General features: G+C 31.5%; 1 protein-coding gene across 19 annotated transcripts in view; it reads right to left on the bottom strand.

The window, feature by feature from the left end:
- Window positions 1–3,676: 3,676 nt before the first annotated feature.
- Window positions 3,677–23,699, bottom strand: part of LOC111057314 (potassium channel subfamily T member 2-like) — a 699,972-nt gene continuing 679,949 nt past the window's right edge. For 14 of the 19 annotated variants that reach the window (XM_039431618.1, XM_039431616.1, XM_039431619.1 and 11 more), the window contains 3 exons: window positions 20,075–20,201; window positions 8,586–8,916; window positions 7,124–7,293 (listed from right to left, as the gene is read on the bottom strand). In XM_039431618.1, the coding sequence (XP_039287552.1) occupies window positions 8,677–8,916; window positions 20,075–20,201 (367 nt within the window). In that variant the 3' untranslated portion in view covers window positions 7,124–7,293; window positions 8,586–8,676. Of the gene's footprint in view, window positions 7,294–8,585; window positions 8,917–20,074; window positions 20,202–23,699 lie in introns of those variants that run through there. The other 5 variants (XM_039431627.1, XM_039431629.1, XM_039431630.1 and 2 more) reach the window with 3 other exon arrangements.

Here is a 23,699-nt window from a genome sequence, read left to right as displayed (position 1 = left end):
CAAATTTCAAACTATAATCTTTGCTAAAAAAACCAAAAACAAAAATTATTTCTGCTGTTTTGTCTCCCCTTAAATAGTAATATCTGAACAATTACTATTTTAATAGTAACATTTGAAGATGAGTGATTTCTCTAATCTGCGAATGGAGGAAAGATTTCATGTTCCAGTGAATAACTCACCCTCTATTCCAGCGAACCGTCTCATATTATAGCACTACACTTTTTAGGTCAACCACTATTCATAGCCGGAATATCAACCAAATCTGGGAGATAGCATTTTTCATGAAATCCATAATGGATTTTTGCAAAAATGGTCAAAATCAAATTCGCTCAGACTCTCAGGTATGATAGTACAGGTAAGAGAGGAACAATAATATGTCATCACATTGGATAAACTCACTCCTATTCTTGAGTTATAAGCATTTGAAGATGAGTGATTTCTCTGATCTGTGAGTGGAAGAAAGATTCTATGTTTGAGTGAATAACTCACCCTGTATTGTAGCGAAACGTCTCATATTATAGCACGACACTTGTTAGGTCAACCTCTATCCATAGCCAGAATATCAATAAAGTCTGGGAGATTTGCATTTTTCATGAAAATCATGAATTTTTCAAAAATGGTCAAAAATTAAAATCGCTCGAACTCTTAGGAATGATATTACATGGAGAGAGGAACAATGATATTTATGTCATCACATTGGCTAAATATTCACTCCTATTATTGAGTTATAAGCACAACTATTTTACAGAGTGAGTCATATGTATGGAAACCCTTCAATAAGTTGGAGACTGTTGTAGATAATATTATAATACTGTAACTTCAAGGATAAGTTATTGGTCAAATACTCTACCTTTTGACATACAACTGAATTTCAACCCCTCATAAGGTGATGACTTAGGGGTTGTTACTCGAATATTCTAAATGTAAACACCCATTATGTGATACATCATTTTGAAGGCTTTTCTAAAACGAGAAAGATGACGTTAATAAAAATTTTCTATGATACTTTTATCCAAAATGGCGCACTGATTGAAGTTTTAGTTTTCAAGGAAATTTCAACCCCTTATAAGGTACCTCAGGGGTTGTAACTCAAATATTTTGAATGTAAACACCCAATGTGTGGTACATCATTTCTAAGCCTTTCTAGAACAAGAAATATGACATCAATAAAAATGTTCTATGATACCTTAATCCAAAATGGCGGCTGATTGAAGTTTTAGTTTTTAAAGAAATAATATTGATAAAGTTCAATCAGCCACCATTTTGGATGAAAGTATCATAGAACATTTTTATTAACGTCATCTTTCTCGTTTTAAAAACGCCTTTAAAATGATGTATCACACAATGGGTGTTTACATTCAAATTATTTGAGTTACAACCCCTAAGTCACCACCTTAAGAGGGGTTGAAATTCAGTTGTACGTCAAAAGGTAGAGTATTCGACCAATAACTTATCCTGGAAGTTACAGTATTATATCTACAACAGTCTCCAATTTATTGAAGGGTTCCTCATACATATGACTCACTCTGTATAATTATGCTATAAATAGCATAATTATTAACTCACCTATACCATAGAGAAACGATAGCATAAGTAGATATCCCATGGTATAGGGCGTTTATGTCGCAACTTCAACTGTTATCCCAAGCCGATAGTTCACATAGTTCTTTCCCATGCAGCTGTGTGACACTGGTAGTCTCTCAAATTGTGTCGTTCATACACTTTCACCCCAACAAAACAGTAAAAATTGACAATAATCGGCTTGAGATAACAGTAAAAGTTGCGACATAAATTCCCTATACCATGGGATATCTACTTAGGCTATTGTTTCTCTATGCCTATACTCACTCATAACTCACCTAAACTCACCCCATACTATACTATATTATATTGCATAATATCAACAATAAGTTAGGATTAGGAAGGGGAAATAAAGTGACACAAACGTTTTTTTTACAATATAGATTTAGTCATCTCAGGCTGTCTTACATTTTCTGGAGTAAGCGTACTGACATATCATAATGATTTTTCACAATTCAAAGATTCAAAGTAAATCACTGATATTATTCTATAAATTGACGAATTAATATTTGCTTTAGGTAAGGTCATACATGAAATTTTCCATTAGAATGGTTTCTCTAAATCTCAGTAGAATTATCATATCCATCAGAAATCAACAGTATATATTTTTTGTTATTTACACAATAAACCTCTATGAAGTTTACATCGAGTAGTATTCACCGCTAGTGATACATTTTCAATATATATTTTTTTAATCCGCTTAAAAATATTTCACCGGTTTTTAATAGTTATATATTTTCTAATTTACAAGTATTGGTATTTGATAACAAATCATCCATCGTTAAGTATGTAATTGCACTCTTTCCAATATACAGTATACATCTATTTATAATTAATAATCATTTACAAGTGTCCAGAGTAGTTGGATAGTTCTATTTATATTGATAAAATTCTTAGAATAAAAAATCGCTATAGTTACATATAATGCTGCACCAATCTAATCAGTCATCAATTTCAAAATTCTATAACTTCGAAGTATGAAGTGTTGATCGTGGAAACGAGTGTAACGATTTTCATTTCATTGAAGCTGAACGTCCAAGGATCAATTTCAACAATCCATGGAACCGTTATGACTTTTTTTAGAATGTTTGTTGACATTATGGAACTCAATTACCGTTATGATATCGTTATACCGGTGTCGACACCGTTCACCGTTATGATATGTGTGATAGAAGACATGTCCATGAATGAATTTTCAAATTAATTGTTATATACTCTGGTCAACTACAGTAGAAAAATTGAAAAGTGTAAATAGAGTGTACTTTTGAAATTTTGAAGTGTAAATAAAAGGCATTAATCTATTTATCTATCTATGTCAACTGAAACATTCTACGACAATGCCTAAGTGATAGGGTACGTGAATTTCACATTTTCTCATTAGTCTTGAGAATTGATAAAAAAGTAATATTCATAGTAGAAATAATTTTAATATGATCCGAAATCGACTGAAATGTCCTGTGCGATGTCTGAAAGGAGGAAAATTTAAAGGTATTCGAATTTGAACTTATTTAGAAGTAAATAGAATTCAATACAAATGCCATAAAAATTGTGGTTTATTTTTTAATGATATACCGTAAATTAGTTATCCTCTTCCTTGGAACTTTTTTTAAGCTGTAGGCTATGTTTTATAGCTTCCAATCCATAAACATCAAAAAAAGAAAAATTCCTTGTTCGTTATCCATCTTCTTCTCACTAATATTATTACTATTGTATTTTTATATAATTATTTTCATTAAACGAGAATCCAAATTAAATGCTGCAATTCACCCCGAAGACTTATGCTACTGCAAATATTGACAAAACAGGGTAAACAGCTAGATGGAAATTCGATGAGCGCTACTTTTCAAAAATTATTAGACAGCCCGGGAATTGGCATTTGAATAATTGCAATATCTCAGTAATATAATATTCACATTTGTAGTTTTTTATATAACTTTATAAGTGAAAGAACACTCACATTCTCTGAGCGGAACAGAATTTTCTGTTTAGCTTGAGAATGTGCAACACCAGCACGAAACGGACGTCACCACACCAAAGAATGTGAGTGTTCACTTCGGATTTATATAAAAAATACAATAGTAATAATATGTGAGTGTTTTTTCACTTCGGATTTATATAAAAAATACGATAGTAATAAAAGAAGAATTAATACTGGTAAAATTCATGTTATAAGCTATAATTTGTAACTTTGATATCTAGAGAAATTTGATATCTGAATGTAATCAAACTAAGTTATAATGTTCACTAGTCTATTATATGAATGAGAGAATTGAAAACGGCACATTATGCTATCTAGAGATATGAGACGTTGATGATGGGGAATGGACAATAGAATCTACAATTTTTAATATTTCCACAATATTTATAGGGGATAATGAAGGAGTTAGGTTAGGTTAGGTTAGGTTAGGTTAGGTAGTAAATAATTAGAGTAAATTTAATCATTTATTAAGTAAATTAGTAAATAAAGAGGTAGTAAGCTGAATATAAATGTGATTCTAAAATCAAATGAATAGGGTATCTGGAGGATGGGTTCTTCAATCAGAATGACGAATGATTATGATTTTTAATCATATCCTGATAAGATGATATGGTAACAATAAGGGTAAGTTGGAATGAATTTTGAGTTATTTCTTGTGACAAGTTAAACGATACTTAATAAGTTACAACGTGGAAGTTCAGCTTCAATTTTGAGAGACAATATTGGCTCATGATATTGACTCTGCATCCAAAAATCATTGTAGACACCCCCACAATAGAGACTTATAAAATAGTTATTTACCAACTAACATTTACAAAATCCAATAATTTTATACCTACTTTATACCCCTACAGTAAGGTTTGATATTTATACATTTTAGGTTACATAAAAAACTATACAAAAAAATATTATCATGCATCTTCCAAATAGCAGCAGAAAAATATTGGATGAAGAAATTTTTATATCTTGAATCATCTAAAACCTCTACAATTGGAGTGGAAATTGGTCATTCAAGAAGCCTAATTCAATGAGTGGATTTTTACTCTAAGAAGATGATTGGAGTTTGAATTTGGAGTACTGGAAATTTAAAGGCTTATTTTGATAATCTACTATGTTAATATTCCTGATGAATATGAAAAATTATTATTGAATCATATAGTGCATGTGTGAATAATCTACTAATTGAATAAAATTGTAAATTCCAATTTAATTATTTCGAGAAATATGATATGAAACTACGAAGGAAATTTATGAATGAAAATTAGTCAATTTATTCTTTGTTCAATTTTTCTAATACAAATATTTGTTTAGCAGCAAAATCCTATGATTTATGAAGAGAACATTACCACTGAAGCCTTAATTTACTTCCAGCTGATTTCAATATCATAATTGGTCTCTAGAAGTACATTAAATTTATTTTAGAGAGCTCCTTTTATATCTTCAGTTACTAGTTTATATTCTTGTCATAACAGTATTAGAAGGAATGCATTCATCTAGAAAGTACCTGGACTCTTCAATATCAGTACAGTAATGGACATACTTACAATAATTATTGTAAAATTATAAAATTATTTTATAATTGAAATTGAAACGATACAATTAGGCTACCTATAAGCTCTTATTAATCAATATTGGAATTATGAAATTTTCTCTATAAAATGGTGTTGAAGATGATTAATATTGGTCATCAGTGATTAAGGATCACAATAATTCCGATCAAAAACATTCTAATAGTTTGACGTATTATATCATAAATCAAGTGAGATATAGTGAGCTATATTTTTATAATATCCACATTAACATAGTGTTCGAAATACGTCTACCCCGACAACTTGAAACAGTTCATATAACAAATTATAAGAATAGATAAATCATACAAATGTCTATAATCAATTGATATAAATTTATATTCACTATCATTCAATTGAAAACTTGAATCAATGTCTATATAATGCTCATAAAATAATACAATTTCCATAAATATTATGTATCACAGAGGTGATTTTTAACAAACTTAATAATCGCTTACAATACGGTAACAATCAATATCATTTAGTCTATCTAGTGTTCAATAGACTTATAAAAATTATAATACAACAATTGGAGACAAGTTCTGGGTTAGTATTTTATGGATAATACTTGAAAAGATAAATCTATTGTTGAAGGAGTGAGAAGGTTTGATTCTCATAGGTGATAGAGTATTCCAGAAAAAACTGACTTTTATTGAATATGAAATGAAAAATATGAATTTCATTCTGTTTTCAAGTAGCCTAGCCAACGAATCTATAGGCTTTATCACTCATAAGGCAATCCTGGGAATGGAAGTGGCTTCTAAATAGTACAAAAATTCAAATTTCTAGTGTGCAAGCTCACATCCTTATTTATGATTGCATCGCAAAGGGTAGAACTGATTAAAAATAAGAGTGGAGGAACACAACTAAAATAAATCTTTCTCATGTCTGATTATCTTCTCAATCCATAAAAAAATCGTATTATATTTTTGTCAAGTAGCTCTGAACTCCATCTATTAAATAGACATTAATTTAAGGCAATCAGAATTAGTTTTTTTACATTTAAATGGTCATTCATCAATGGTAACATTCCTTACAAATGTTGATAAATTGGTAACATCAATTAGTATTTTGATTTTGTTGCATTTTTCAAGAGTAAAATCAAATATGATTTCTTGAAGAATAAAATATATGACAAACAGAACAACAAGTTTTACATGAATCTATTTACAAATGATTGAGCAGATTTGTGAGTTTTTTCTTTGAATAAATTTCAGGTTTTTCAACATAGAGTAGATGATTCACTAGGATACATGGAGTCCCTTTACATTACAACTACTATGCAAACAAAAATTCTTATAATTCGATGCTTGTAGCTTTAATCCCCCTCTCATGAATGATATCGATATAAAATAATATCACATTAATGATTACCGTAGCTGGGTAGATTGAAAATGAATAGCTTCTGAAAAATAGGGTAAATTTGAGCCACTCATTAAACCATCCCAATCATATTATCAATTTTACAATGAATAACTGAAATTATTTTAAAATACATACCGGTACATTCTTTCAAAATCTTCATAGTATGTCATGTAGGGCAGTAAGGTTCTAACCCTGAATGATAATCATATAATTATAATTTTGATTTTGTGAATAAAAATTTGAATAAATAAATCTACCAATCACTAACAATAATATAGTTCATTATTTTCAACTTACTACAATATCGTTATATTTTGTAGAAGTCTGGTGCCAGGAGTGAAACACCTGTTATATACCTGTAAGTTTGTCGTATATTATAAAGTTTTGTAGTTTTAATGAAAAAAATATAATCCTACAAATATGTTTGAAAAATACATTGGAGGAAATGTGAATGAATCTACCTTGGATAGGAAATGCTATGATATATTATAATATTATATGATAAATGATTCAAAATATTCGTTTGGAATGTGAGTTGATTAGTGTTGAAAGCTATATCTATAATTGGTTACAAAATTATAATATGTTTATAATAATTAATTCGATTGATGAGGTGAAGATTTGATAGTTTGGTGAGAGAGAGAGGTATTTATTTACGCATTCATTATACTCTAGCAAGACTTATCCTAAATTTTATTAAACCTTATGAGTGTACCGATTTGTTCCCATGAGTTACAGAAAGCCATTATCCGCTAGCAAAACTTTTCGTCATTCAAATCTCCAACTCTGACTCCAGAGCTGAAAAAGAAATAAAAATTCTGATTCACTTTTTGTGTAGTTGAGAAGTTGATATTGTGGTAATTATTCATATTGAATGAAAAAGACTAAGAAATTGTAAAAAAAACACTGATTTATTGATAATTAGAAAGACCGATTATTAGAATAAACTCAGTTTATCAGATATTGAGAATGGTGTAATAACCGAAACCGGTCTTTCTAATTATCAATAAATCAGTGGTTTTTTTTGACAATTTCTTAGTCTTTTTCATTCAATTCTGATTCAATAAATGCTTCAATAGATTCCATGATCTCGATTTGCTCGCTGCGCTTATGTCTTACGCTTTGTCTAAAGGTGCGTACAGACTTACACGCCACTAGCACGCGCGCATTCTAATTTTCATCAGGTGATGCTATGCTTATTATTATATTTGTACCTTATTATTACTGTTTCTTTTTAAATACAGATATAGATAAATAACCCTCTTATTGCATTCTTTTATATATTTAAATTTTATGTAATCAAATGATTTATAAATGATAATTCAATTTCCATAACCGCCTGATTAAAAGCAAACTGCGCGCGTCTTCGTGACGCTCAAGTCTGTACGCACCTTTCAACTCATGCCACGGAGGAGAGGAGAATTATTATTCTTTCTTCTGTGCTCATGCTTTGTAGACTCTCATTCTAAAAAGGTGCATATAACTTAGGTGTTCAAGATTACCTTTATATTAGAATTATTCGTTGGCACGGTAGTTATTAATTGAATAATATAAAATATTATAAAATTTATAAATGTTATAGACGAAAAAGTAAATTCGCATGGCTGTTGTTTGCTAGGGAGGGAGTCTCTTGCGTGTGAAGGGCCCACCTCACCTGAATATATTTGAGTCGTCGATGGGCCTTACTTAAATCACCTATGAAAATTATTATTCTATTATTATTAGATTATTATTATTAATTATTTAATATTATTATTTAATTATTAGTAATATCGAGTGACCTTGCTGGCTTAGGTCTGGTGTCAGCGTTATCAGGTCACACCTGATCAATTTCAGGGACTCTGACATGACCTAACGACTGTTATCAGGCAGCCAGGACTGACAGTTTAGCGTGTCAATCCGAAACACGGTAGTGGCCCGAGAAAAATATCTTGCCTGCCAGGATTTGAGAAGGTCTCTGAATTATAGAGCCAGCAGCATCTACTCCACTCGAGTACGGCCACTCCTTAAATAGGTAGGTAACCTCAATTTGACTTTATATTACTTTAATACAGCCTTAAGGTTAGTGAGTGAGTGAAAGAGTGAATCACCTTTCGGTTAGTGAGAGAGTGAGAGAGGAGAGGTCTAGAGCCACTTGTTGCGTACGACACTGCTCAATCTCCTGCCCCACATTAGGTGATATCATACAATGGTCCCCTGCAGGTGCTGCTCCTGCTGCGAGGAGGAGTTGGAGGAGGAGGAGGGAGGCGGTATGATGGAGGGCGGGTTGTGGAGGGGCATGGAGGAGGGGGTCATGAGGAGGCCGGTGTTGCTGGAGATGGAGGGGGAGCTGTTCTCCTCGGGAGGAGTCACTTCCAGTCCGATGCTGCCGTTCAGTGCTATCTTGATCGGTGCGGGTGCGTCCGATGATTGGTGCGACATCTACAAAACAAACAGAGAATCAAAGGTCAATCAATTTCTAAGAGTTGTATAATCCTGAATGAATCAATAGTTTAGTTTAGTTTTATTCTAGGTCATTGACCAGCGCTGCTGGATAGACTGTGACAGGGTTTAAAAAACATGTCACAAAAAAAAGTTTCAAAATGTCATCTCACTATCAAGAAATTCACTCAGGCTATAGAATGGATGCTCCACCAAGAGTGATTTCAAAACTGCTCGGAACTGTCTATCGAATAGCCTACAGATTTGATCAATCAACCAATCAATTGTTTTTGGCTCAAAATTTTGCAAATTTACTCAAAAATTTCCAATTTGTAGAGAATTGAGTGAAAGATTTCTGTTTTTAATTAGTTTCTAATATCAAAATTTAAAATTTCTAGTTTAGTCATTAGTTTTGAAGTGGAAATTGACTTTTTGAACTGAAATTTTAACCTCATAATTTTTTGAAACTTCTATTTGTGAAAATTTGGGAGAAGACAGTTTTGGGCTATGCCTGTTGTCTTCTTCCAATCATATTATTTATATTATAATTATGATTTGTGATTGTCAATGATATAAATAGATAAATTGTTCCATGTAGAGAACGAACAAAAGATTAACAGAAGGGTTTATGATTTGTGATTGTCAATGATATAAATTAAACAAAAGATTAGCAGAAGGGTTGACCGATATAGAGTTGATCATTATCATATTATAATCAATCATTTAATAAAGAAATTGAACACCCAGTAGAGGATTCATCAAAGAGCAAAAAATGGTAGAGTCACTACCTACATTCTGTGAATATTTCTATACAAAAGATATCAGTAAAACAAGAGAAAAACATGTGTTAGTGCATAAATGAGCATTTAGAATTAAATAGTTAATTGATTCAATAAGGCGGGCGAATCTCTCATTCATTAAAATGTTGATAATCTATATTATGTGAATTTGCTAGGAAAATTTCCTAACCTAACCTAACCTAACCTAACCAAACAATACATCTAACTGTCATTGCAAGTTATATTTATTGAAATTTGATTGTATGGTATGAGATGTTGTGGTACTCCTCTATAATTGAAAGAATAATACGTTGATATTGTAAATAAATGTAGTGATATTGACAATATCAATGTATTATTCTCTCAAATTATTGAAATTATTACAATAAGTCATATCATTCTTCAAATACCGCATATTGTACGGTACTATTCTAGCTAAGAGTTATCTATTTATTTATTTATACGTGGATACAATAACAAATCATATAATTATGATTGGGAAGGAACAACAGGCTTGGCCCAAAACTATTCCATTCCCAAATTTTGATTACATGTCCAAAAAATAGGTTATGTTTCTTCTGTAAGAAGTTCAAGCTCAACTTTCGTCCAAAAATAAATATGAGATGCAAATTTTAAATTTAGAAAAATTAAAACACCAAATTATAGTTAAATATGACACTTAATTATCACTGCACATTGTATTAATTAAGTTATTTTATGAATTTTGAGGCCAAAAATACACACAAATTCTCACTAAGAACAGCTGATGAGTTGAAGCTAGAAACGTTGTAAGAGTTGAAACTAGTTGTGCTTTAATAAAATAAAGGTACGGTAACTTGCTAATAATACTTTTTATTGCGTTTTCTGTATTTAGGCCTATTCTATGATAATTGAATCATGTAAGCCACCAACGTGCTATCATAGTATAACTTGATAATACTGTTTATTGTGTTTTCTGTATGTATTCTATAATAAATGAACGATGTCATGAACTTGCTATCATAGTGAAAAGCAATATCTTATACCTATTGGAAAGAATTTCACTAACAATTATTTTAATTGAAGTTGCTTTCCATGACGAAACACTATATAATAACTTTGTTGAAGTTCTGACACTGTGTTACTAGTAAATATTTAAAAAAACACTTACTTTTGATTGGAGTCTTGAGGAACGCATTTCACTCCTGAAGAGGAGCTTCATCAGCCTGACACCAGGGGCGCTTGCTCTTATGGGTTGGACTGTGTGGCCAAAATGTGGGAAAATATTACATTTGCCACACAGTCCAACCCATAAGAGCAAGCGCCCCTGGTGTCAGGCTGATGAAGCTCCTCTTCAGGAGTGAAATGCATTCCTTAAGACTCCAATCAAAAGTAAGTGTTTTTTCAAATATTTACTAGTAACACAGTGTCAGAACTTCAACAAAGTAATTATTTCAACAAACGATTTCATCAAATACAGGAATCATATTCATGGACTGTATGAGCTTACATTTTCTGAAGAGTGAAATCTATAGGCCTACTGTAATATAAATATCACGTCCATAAGAAAATTAAGTTAGAAAAACTATCCTCCTGTTGGTAAACTACCTATTTCACCTATTTGAAAAAATAATTACAGACACAAATTATTAGTGAATACCGATCCTAATATTTAATTAGTCATAATATGTGTAGTCTAATGTCAAAGTTCAGTTACATGAGTGGAAATATCAACTATTACATAGTGCTGGCTATAACCTGTAAGACTAATGGAATTTATATAGATACTATAGTTCCAGAGAACACTCTTCCTCTTCTTGTCGAAGAATTTCCTCTTCAAAAACGGCATCAAAATAGCATAAATTTGTGTTTTATTGGACGAGGTGAACTTAACCTTGATTTTGACATTATTTTTCAATAAAATTTGGAATAAGAGACGTTTTGGACGTTGGTCTGTGTTTCTATCCAATTAAGTGAATTGTAATATCTAGAATAAATAAATAAATAAATAAATTTTTGCTATTGAGGAGCTATTATTGCAAAATCATATCTTTTTGTAGTTTCCTCTTATAATACAGCAATGGAAGTAGAATAAGTTCAGAAAATGAATGTAAAATATTATGAATCAAAGGTACATCACAAGAATTGTGTGAAGAACAGATAATGAAAAGCATGGAGAACAACATCAGATCAAAAGCCTCAGGGAGCGCTTCTTATGAAATCCGCATAATTTTGTGCGTGACATGAAGTTGGGAATTTCAAAGTGGAACAGATTATGAAAATTATTGTGGAAAACAATCACAAAAGCAACACATGATGGAGAGAAGAGCAAGTGGCAACATATGACAGACAAAAGCTTGGTGAGGCTCAATATAAATGCACGCATCACAAAATCAATGAGTCTGCAGACAGTCTGTGGTCTATCACAACATAGAGACGAGGCTCCATCTAGATGCACACATTTCAAAAAGCGAGGATTTGTGAGAGCTTGCAGACAAATTCATGGACAGTTCATGGAAGCTTGCAGAAGCTTGCATGAGAGCTTGCAGATAAATTCATGAAACTTCATGGAAGTTCAGAAGCTGGATAAATATCTCATTGAATTCTATTGTGTACCCGTTAAATGCACACATTACAAAATAATTTTGTTTGTGAAAATTGTTTAGAAAATTTTGTTTGCAGAAAAATGTTAAAAATTGTTTAGAATAGTTTGTCTGCAGAAAATTGTTTGGAAAAGTTTGTCTACAGAGAATTTTTAAAAATTGTTTAGAATAGTTTGTCTGCAGAAAAATTGTGAACATTGTCGTGGAACATTGAAAGCTTGTGCTGTGTGCCAATTGTGTTGAAACACGAAAACCAGTGTTTAATAAAACTGAGATTCGTCTAGAATATTTATCACGGACCTGGCTTTCTTATGGGAAGAAATCGCTGTTTTACACACACTTAACTGGTGAGATGGATGAATGTGAGTTTACCAATACCATTCCTGGAAACAAGCATAAGTGTGCTGAGAGTGAATATTGAAAGTACATAACAACACAAATGGTCTCACGATTTTTAATGATCACGGTTTTATTATTAAAGTGGGGTATCATAATATTAGGACTAAGTTTATTATTAGCAACTTTTTATGTATGGTATATTATAATTATTATGTACCGTATATGTTTTGTCAATTTATTTAGCAAATATATTTTCAAATGATTTAATAGGTAATACATTCTCATAATGGTCTCACTTGGTGAGTATTATCATAGAGAAACGATAGCATAAGTAGATATCCCATGGTATAGGGCGTTTATGTCGCAACTTTTACTGTTATTTCAAGCCGATAGTTCACGTAGTTCTTTCCTATGCAGTTGTGTGACGCTGGTAGTCTCTCAAATTGTGCCGTTCATGCACTATCACCCCAACAAAACAGTAAAAATTGACAATAATCGACAGTAATCGGCTTGAGATAACAGTAAAAGTTGCAACATAAATTCCCTATACCATGGGATATCTACTCACGCTATTGTTTCTCTATGGTATTATATTGAAAGTAGGTATTTTAACAATACGATTGTATAATTACAAGACATAATGCTCTTCTTGTAATAGACACATGAATTTTAATCTGATTCTCATAATACCAAACATAATGTATATGAAGAAATTAAATTCTATTGTCAGCCAGCCAAGAAGCACACTGAAATTATTAGTGGTAATGAAATAATGATGAGTTTTTATTAAAGTATGAACATTTTTTTAAAAATTTGAACATAATAGCTGTAAGGACGAGAACCAAATAAAATGCAAAACTCATTCTAATAACTAAAATGTGCATGATGGACACATGGAAGCATGGAGAGCATGAAACATAATAGTGGCCGACATTGATCCATGGGATGTATTTGTAAATTAAAAAGGTTGAATTGTTGGAACGGTAATGAATTTCGTTTTGTAAACTATAGTAAACTAAATAGGATCAGATATTTGTGACAATATTCTTTACAGCAACTATTGTGGACTTTATTTCAAGATTATCTTCACCAAGTGAAAATATTATTATTTTGAAAAAATCTCTGAAATCTCATCACAGAGTGAAATATCGATTACATATTGTTCAATCAATGAGTGTATAATATAATTATAATATTAGACCACTATGGAAAATGATTTCTTGATTTCAACTATTGTGGACTTTATTTCAAGATTATCTTCACCAAGTGAAAATATTATTATTTTTAAAAAATCTCTGAAATCTCATCACAGAGTGAAATATCGATTATACATATTGTTCAATCAATAAGTGTATAATATAATTATAATATTAGCCAACTATGGAAAATGATATCTTCAAAGTAATAGTCATGAGTGTAGGTTCTTTATAGTCTATTACACTGTGAATATAAATACTGTATTATCACGTGACTGAAGAGAGTTCCAGGACCGTTGGTTGAAATTGGGTGGTTCATTGTAATACAATACAACAATTTGTTTGTGAAATAGTGGATAGAGATATTTTTTCAATATTTATAAAGGAATGGAATTGAAACCGCTGGCTCAAGATATGATCTAAGAATAATTGGTTCTCCAAAGCACAATCATTCAAGATTCTAAAATTCAAGATAACTTTGTTTCATTGATAGAGCACCAGGGAACTCCTAATAATTATAATCCATGAATGTGTAGAGGAAGCATATAAATACAATTTAAAAAAACCTTTCATAGTAATGATCTTCTAATGAAATATATCTTCAACTTATTTATATTATTTTTCAATTATTAATGAGAAGATTTTCCCAGCAAGCCTTAGTAGAGCCATGCATATACAACGACATTTATTCCAGTTTCCCAGGCCAGTTTCCACATATGTCAATCAGGCAGTGCACTCGTTTCGAATAATCAACAACAGATTGCTTGGAACCATTGTAACATGGAATCAAAATTATTATATTGTTGTAATATATAGCAACACTACTGGTGCTACATCATGATAGATATACATGCATTTCTGTGACTTACAGATAAATATTATTATATCCAGATAAGTTTCCAAAATATAATGAATAAATAAATAAATAATGTTATTGATAAAAAATATAATAATACTCATATCTGATTCCATCATGTTTAAACTTTAAATATATTTTAGAAAACTTACTTCACACAGTTCAATGTAAATGAAGTGTAATGTAAAATACAGAGTCGTAATGTAATGCAGAGACAATCTGGGAATTTTTGATCACATGATATAGTTTTAATAATGAATAATATTGATTCTTTCTCTAGACCTAGAGTGATTTAAACATTTTGGAACAGTCAAATAATAGGTGCTGATAAAAATGATAATTATTCAACACTGAGACCTAAGAGTTAATATATTCTTTTTAAATACCTGATGTGACCGAAATTCCAGTATTGTCATAATACAATTGACAATTGTGATGTATTGAATAATTTTTAATTTGAAATTGTCAGTTACATTATGTGAGGATTAAATTGAATGAATTAACTGAAAATTGCAAATTATCACCATTTGGAATAGTAGCAATCTGAATTGAAATTTTACCCAGACAGGAGGACATGTATATGATTTATTCAATACAAGGGCTCAGGATACGGTATTCTAATTCCTGTATATATCCAAAAATATATTTGTTTCTGAGTAATTTATACATGGTTTGAGATGAATGCGAATATTCTAATCTGCTTTGAGCTATGAGTGATCTCCATTTTTCTATATTTTTTGATCATTTTTCGGGTGAGATAAATCGAGGGGATTTCCAATTTACATCATTACAAAGTCAAGCAAATACTGATCACACTGTTGGATTACTCATTATTATTCAAGCAAATCTCGCTTTTTGAGCTTAAGAGACTTGATCTTATAAATAAAATATATATAATGATGGGCTAATACTTGAAAAAGAGAAAGTTTAGAAAACAATCAAGTATTAAATCTACTTGAAAGGGATAAATTCCTTACTATCATTAAATTTGCCATTCAGCTCATGGGATAGGAATCAAGTTAAAAATATTGAAAAAACTTCTATTTCAATCAAAATATTTAATCATTTTGTGAGATGACAATTAATATGAGACAAAACGGCTCAACTGGAAACAGTTTATATAAATGTATTCAATTGGAGAATAAACTATCATAACGTTTCTTCATATATGATGTAAATAAGCATGGGGTGGATGAGAGAAATTTAATATCTTACTCTGCTGTAGCTCAGTAAAAGTTACAGACTTCAACAAGAAGTTTTCTGCATTGTCAGCTTTGGTTAAAAAACAGGTTACTCTTTCACATTTACTGAACTCTTTGAAATGAAAAATTAATTCTCTTACACCGTAGATTTAGTTCAACACGCATTCCTTCAATTTTAATTCAATTTAGGAGAGAAGGTAACATTATTGAGGGTGGTTGAGGTAACATTCAAAGACGGGGTACATACTCACAAGGACAATGCACAAAATACATGGTGCTCTCAATAATCTACACACAGTTCCAGTTGTTAAGACAATACAGGGGTGGGAGGAGTTTTGGAAAAATATTAGAGTTTGGTGAGTTGACAGAAAAGTAAGCATGCACTAAGGAGAATAGAGTTTCAATAAGACGTCACGAATAAATTAGACTATCATTTAAATTTTATTAAAATATTGAAGGACTTTTTCTGTCATAGGTCAGAGTGATCTTGAAACCTACTACTCAAAAATTTTATAATCAAGAATTTTAGGAATCAAAAATTCAATAATTGAATAGATATATAGCATTTGCATTTTTCCAAATTAATGTCAAATTACATTCTGATGGACATGCACCAATATAATGTTGATGAACCTTCAAGAAAAGGATTTGGAACCTCATATGAGAATGTGATAGTATCCTGACTTATTAGGTTTTGTAGCTATGGTATGTGAAATGTGCTGAAGGCTTTTCAAAAGTGTGGGAAGGTGTATAGGGATTATCGAAAAGTTTACTCTAATATTTTTATTCTCAAATCAACTTTAATTGATGGTTGACAGTGTTCTGTACTTAGAAGGTTCACGATTGTAGATCAATTGAGAGTATCAAAATTTGTTGAATGTTCAAGATCGAAATAGACTATCATTATTTAATTTTTTTCTTCAGGGCTATTCTTAAATATAAATAAAAATTAGGAATTGAAAAAAAAATTAAAAAGGTATACTCTAAGTATACTTAGATTTAGTATATTTCAAGATAATGTTTTCAGTGTTTTCTAGTGAAAATTTAGATAAGGGGTATACCCTAAGTATACTTAGATTTAGTATATTTCAAGATAATGACTTGATAATGTTTTCAGTGTTTTCTAGTGAAAATAAAAATAATAATAAATAATAATGACATTATATAGCCGAAAAATGTCGTGATTGAACAATTTTAAAAGGGTACTTGGATTTCCAATTTTTATTTATATTATCATTATTATTTGTCTTTATGAGAAAATTTCATTCTATTGAGCCGTATATATTTATATATAATAAATGAGAAATAAGATTATTGAGGTATTGCTAGTTTTCTGGCATTATAAAACATGAAATAAAAATTTATTTGACAGAGATTTAAATAACTGTAGTTTGTGATCTATACAATTGTTGATCAATTTTTTACTTTTTTTACTGTATATTCACTGAGATAATATTTTAGGAAAAGCGTGTGAATAATCTGAGTATATTTATGAGTGAATTATAGCTCATTGATTGGATAATAAGTGTAGTGAAATTAAAATTGATTCAAATAATAATTAGCCTACATATATTGCATGTTTTCTTACAATAAAATAATATCATAGAGAAACAATAGCGTAAGTAGATATCCCATGGTATAGGGAATTTATGTCGCAACTTTTACTGTTATCTCAAGCCGATTACTGTCGATTATTGTCAATTTTTACTGTTTTGTTGGGGTGATAGTGTATGAACTGCACAATTTGAGAGACTACCAGCGTCACACAGCTGCATGGGAAGGAACTACGTGAACTATCGGCTTAGGATAATAGTAAAAGTTACGACATAAACGCCCTATACCATGGGGTATCTACTTATGCTATCGTTTCTCTATGATAATATCCACTGACTTAATTTTTAAGAATGACAAATTGAAGCTTCATGTCAATAGAAAACTGAAAGGACAATAATTTATTGATAAACTGAAAATACAGAAGGAAGTTTATCCAAGCATGAGATTTAAAAAAACAAGGAATAGACTTTCAGATAGTTATTATATTACCGTTTCAAAAATACAGTGTTAGATTAGGAAATTAATATTCATATGCATTAAGCACTTGTGCAATATCATAATAATATTGATCAGACATGTTTTACGGAAAAGGGAATACAGTTTATCTACAGGGACTCAAATATATATGTCACATTCTCTGGAATGCATCATTAGCTCATTCAAGAGAGTATATATATCCATCGCAAACCATATATATTATTATTAGGCATTCCCTCCTTGTTATCGAAAAGGTACATACCATATGTACATCATGATTGTGGTGAAAGATCACCATATTTTTTCTCTACCTATTTACATACTATATATAAGGAATGGATAGGCCTCTATTGTGCGGTGGCCTAACCATATTTCAATCTACTGTCTCATCCATATTTCTGGTAGAGATTGCTGGAACCTCTTCCATACGAGTAAATGGTGAAAATCTGCAATTCATACAATTAATTCCAAAAAAAGTTTTACAAAATGATCGATTGTCACACAACTGATAATTGATTAATCATAGAATAAAATATGCCAATTTGAATGAATTATCGTATTGTATGTACAACATTATAAATGATAATAATTTATCAATACGAAAATATTGTACAGTACTGTATTTACAACATTACAAGAAAGACTGTGAACTAATCGTAATAAAAATAAAGATTTATGTGTTTTCTTAATGAATATTTAGGGAAACAATGAATTTAAATTTGATTAGGCTGTGATAGAGGATCTTATTTCTTTAAATATAGACATAAACTTTATTAGAAAGTCTGATTTATATTGGTCAAAAACCAATACTATACTCTGAGTTCAATAGTACATGATAAACATTGATAATATTTTTACTCATGGCATTATTAATTAATTTACTGTGATTTTTTATAAAGTGATTGTTTTTATATGATTTTCATAAAGTTATTATATAGCCCACTCCGATTATTAAAATATTTAGCATAGGGGTATGGATTTAGAGGTTATAGGGGAATAATACTGTACAAAAATACAAAATTGAACGACATAATATTTAAAAATTAAAAAACATTGACAATTATAATTTTAATCATTCTCCTAAAACCGGTCATGACCTAGTGAAAGAATGGTGTGGTACTATCTATTTCAATTGGAATGATAAACTATTGAATATTGAAAAATAATCAATCTCTAGGCAAATGAAATCGATTTAATGTTTTCTCTCACTCAATTCTCAAGTTTACTCGACTATATTTTGCACTCAAGAGCAAAAAGTATGGGGCCTAGGCAGTCGTGATTTAAAGTTAATAGTTCATAGCTCAGATAAAGATACATGTTACTCTATTTTCATGCAAGAACTCTCCCCCATTCACAGACGTATAGTCAGTCTCCTTGGGGGGATTCCACGCCATCTATGCTAGCATTAATGTAATAATGTATCATTTTCTATTTCAATTGATGTATTCAATTTATGAAATTGTACATTATTTTTTGTAATGCAATGTAAAAAATAAATTGATTCGATTTCATTTGTGTGAGTGTGGCCAAACACAAACCATGAACCACATAACATGGTGTAGAAATTTGAATGGACATAACTTATAATATTTGGACAATTTAAAACTAAATTAGGAAATTGAAGAAGTTTTAGGCAATAGCCTGTTTTTCCTTTTCCGATTCTTGTATTTTTTTGCTAACCTTATAAATAAATAAATAAATAACTGCTGAGTGCTCAATCCATTCTTTTGAGGGAGATCTCAAAGAGCTGCATGAAGCCACAAACAGAGCTGTAAACTGGGTGAAGCAGCTAAGAATAGAACTGTGAGTGGCTCTGGAAGAACTGAACTGTTAGTAAATCGCTTCCCGGTGGTTTGGAACCCACCTAAGACTGTAGGTCCACTCATCTCTCGTTAACATCCGCCTCATTACCCACACACAAGCCTAAAGCTCATGTGCGGGCATCACTCTCAGCAAACAAAATCTAGGGATCTCTAGACTCTAAACACGGGAGTGACCTGGTTAAAAAATTTTTGGTAATGGGAGGGTTCGAACCCGGGGTCTCTAGACTTCAAAACCATAATATAGTCTGTGCTGAGATGAAGATGAGAGGTGCAACGTAAGTATATTTTTGGCGGTGAGACACACAACATATAGATATACAGAACGATATTGGGTAGAGTGATATATTTACCGGGAAATGAGCGATGCCAATTTCCTCGAGACTGCTCTTGCGTGTTGTCTGCGCTAGGCCTTGACGTAACGAGTTGGAGCGACGTAACAAAATGTCGTCCACGACACGCAACGAGTTAGAACGACCCCTGATGAATATATAAAAAAATCACAATAATTAAAACCCTCAAATACTCACATGGAGTGTTTAAAACTCTAAATTTAGTCTACACAAGGTCTATAAATACATATAAGGTCACTTTTTGCTATTAGAAAAAACGACTAGCAGTCAGATATTTTACAATAAATGAATTAATCACTCACTTTGACAGCGAGATCTTTCGGCAGGCCCGCCATCTTCTTGGTTGTACTCATAGACAAGTAGAAGGATAGAATGGCAATTTTTAGTGTGCTGTTGGTGTCTATTGGATTAGTGTCTGTTGGTGCTGTTGGTGTCTATTGGGTTTGTTGTGGCTGAGAAGGTAATCAAAAAGGATGTGGGATTTGAAACAGTGGGATTTGAGACATATAAGGTCTCTATAGACATAAACCTTGAGTTTATAAGCAAATACTAGTGCTGTTAATTTCATGTAATTTTTTTGTAATTGGTTTAGCAGATGATACAAATTAACAAATGATACAAGTATCAATATTAAACATATAGTATCTTCACTCTATGGTTATTAGTCCAGTCAAATGGTCGTTTTTCAGGAAACAGCCCCGAAATAATTTTTCTCGACGGTTCTATATATGTATTTTGGGGCGTTGAATTCGAATCTGAAATTTGCTGACACGCCAGAGGGCGGCTTCACCCCCAAAACCCCCAAAGTTTTGGGAAAAATTCTTTCGGGGCTGTTTCCTGAAAAACGACCATTTGACTGGACTATATAGTGAGGTCCACGTTTCAGGTTTATCTTAGCTAACTTTTACTTTCCTTGCCCTATTACCATAGGTAAGGAAAGTATTGCTTTCCGAAAAAAATTAAGGTACCCCAATTTCTATATTTCTATACGTTTCAAGGTCCCCTGAGTCCAAAAAACTGGTTTTTGGGTATTGGTCTGTATGTGTGTGTGTGTGTGTGTGTGTGTGTGTGTGTGTGTGTGTGTGTGTGTGTGTATGAGTGTATGTGCGTCTGTGTACACGATATCTCATCTCTCAATTAACGGAATGACTTAAAATTTGGAACTTAAGGTCCTTTCACTATAAGGATCCGACACGAACAATTTCGATCAAATGCAATTCAAGATGGCGGCTAAAATGGCAAAAATGTTGTCAAAAACAGGGTTTTTCGTGATTTTCTCGGAAACGGCTCCAACGATTTTGATCAAATTCATAAATAAAATAGTCATCGATAAGCTCTATCAACTGCCACAAGTCCCATATCTGTAAAAATTTCAGGAGCTCCGCCCCATCAATGCAGATAGATTCCCAATTATCAGGCTTCAGATACAATTGAAACAAAAAAAATCAAGTGGAGTAGATTGAGCATGAAAATCTCTACAATTAATGTTCAGTAACATTTTCACCTAAAATTGAAAATAAGCTTTAAATTCGAGAAAATGTGATTATTCAATTGCAAATTATTATCACTATTAACTTTTATAAAACTTTAAAGTGAAAAAGCACTCACATTATTTGATGTGGCGACGTCCGTTTCGTGCTGGTATCGCACATTTTCAAGCCAAACAGGAACTGAAGTGTTTAAGGTTATGATGGTGAAATTTGGTGGAGGTGGAGACAGACATCGCCTCCACCCCACCAAATTTCACCATCATAACCTTAAACACTTCAGTTCCTGTTTGGCTTGAAAATGTGCGATACCAGCAAGAAACGGACGTCGCCACATCAAATAATGTGAGTGCTTTTTCACTTTAAAGTTTTATAAAAGTTGATAGTGATAATAATAGTGGAAACAAGATGGATAACCAACATGCAAATTATTGTTGATTCTATTAAATCATTCACTATGAAGAGATAGCAGACCTCATGTGTGTCTCCAGGGTTATTGCCCTGTCACCAGCTGGCTCAAATCTTTGAATTGAGATGCGCGGGTACCCTAGCGTCAGGTGATCAATTTTCATAATGGCAAGGAAAGTTGACTGTGTGAGTGTGCCACACCAGATTTTTATTATTGGAAGCAGTGAAAAATCCATTTTCTATAGATTTTCCTAATGTACCTAGAATGTATTCTAGGTACCTTGAATCTTCTCAATTCAGTTATTGAATAAATTATTATTGTATGCATTTCATAATATTCAGTTGACAGCATATTTGTGACTTTGCAGAGTAGGGTAAACGATCACACGTTGGGACACTTCATGTTGTGGGTAATCAGTGAGTGTTAAGATGGCAACGACTGCGTTGTTTCATCAGCTGTTCATAGCCTTATTTACAGACATAATAATTTCATCTGTAGCACCAGTCGTTGTTAAGAAAAAATTGAAAACATATTTTTGTAACCTCAAAGTTTTTTTTGAGGAGAGAAATTTTAATTTCCACTCTAAAGAACCACCATTCATGGAAAGTATCACAGCCAATATGCCTTCGGCTAAAGTGCACGTCCAGTGCCAACATACCTGTCATCAAATTTTTGGTAGGGATCGATTTAGTATTTTATTTTGAGCACAAAATCACAAAAATTAAACGGCGCTCACTATTGTTTTTAAAATAAACTAAGTTCAAAGTAGCAGAACTTTACATGCATTTAACCTATAAATAGCAACCATGAGTAGCAGCTAAGGTTAGGAAAAGCTGTAGGTTAGGAAAAGCTGTAGGTTAGGAAAAGCTTTAGGTTAGGAAAAGCTTTATGTTAGGAAAGCTTAGGTTAGGAAAACTCAGATTAAGAATATCATAATTTGATGATTTCAATAATCAAAATGGCTGCTACTCATAGGTTAAATGCATGTAAAATTGTGATACTTTGAACTTAGTTTATTTGAAAAACAATAGTGAGCGCCGTTTAATTTTTGTGATTTTGTGCTCAAAATAACATAGACTACTAAATCGATCCCAACCAAAAATTTGATAATAGGTATGTTGGCACTGGACGTGCACTTACACCATGCCTTCTGAATTATCTAATGAATATTTTGAAATATAGAACATTATTGTACTCTTATTTTCAATCCAATTATTCTGTCTAAAACAAAGTCATGACCACCTGCCCACATTGGGACACGGCAATCATGATAATTATATGCTCATATAACAATGATAATTGCTTCTTAATCTTATTTTACCTAAAGTAAGCTACATATCAATGAAATAAATTATTAATAAACATGATTATATATGATTATAGCCTGTACAGAGGTAGCCTAATTCAAACACATTTTGAGATTTTCAAATTTTCAAAAAATTCGAATAATGCATTTAAACTATTAATATTTATAATAAAATGTAGATTATTATTAAATTAACAAAAATAATTATTTGCTTATTTTTAATTCAATTTTCCAACTTGGGTAAGGGATGTCCCTTCGTGGGCCGAACTTAAGCCCAGGTTGGTACACTCCAAAAAAATGGTTTTTGCAATAAAAAAATTAATTGACAATCAATGCATCCTCAATAATGGAAGTGTTAGCAAATACAATAAATATAAAATTAAAAAATGAAGAATTTTTTTTATTTTTGTCCAAGTTGTACAG

The sequence above is a fragment of the Nilaparvata lugens genome, chromosome 6 (assembly GCF_014356525.2).
Source record: "Nilaparvata lugens isolate BPH chromosome 6, ASM1435652v1, whole genome shotgun sequence".
Taxonomy (NCBI): Eukaryota; Metazoa; Arthropoda; class Insecta; order Hemiptera; family Delphacidae; genus Nilaparvata; species Nilaparvata lugens.
The sequence above is the reverse complement of the archived record's forward strand: the minus strand, read 5'-3'. Positions and strand labels throughout refer to the sequence as shown.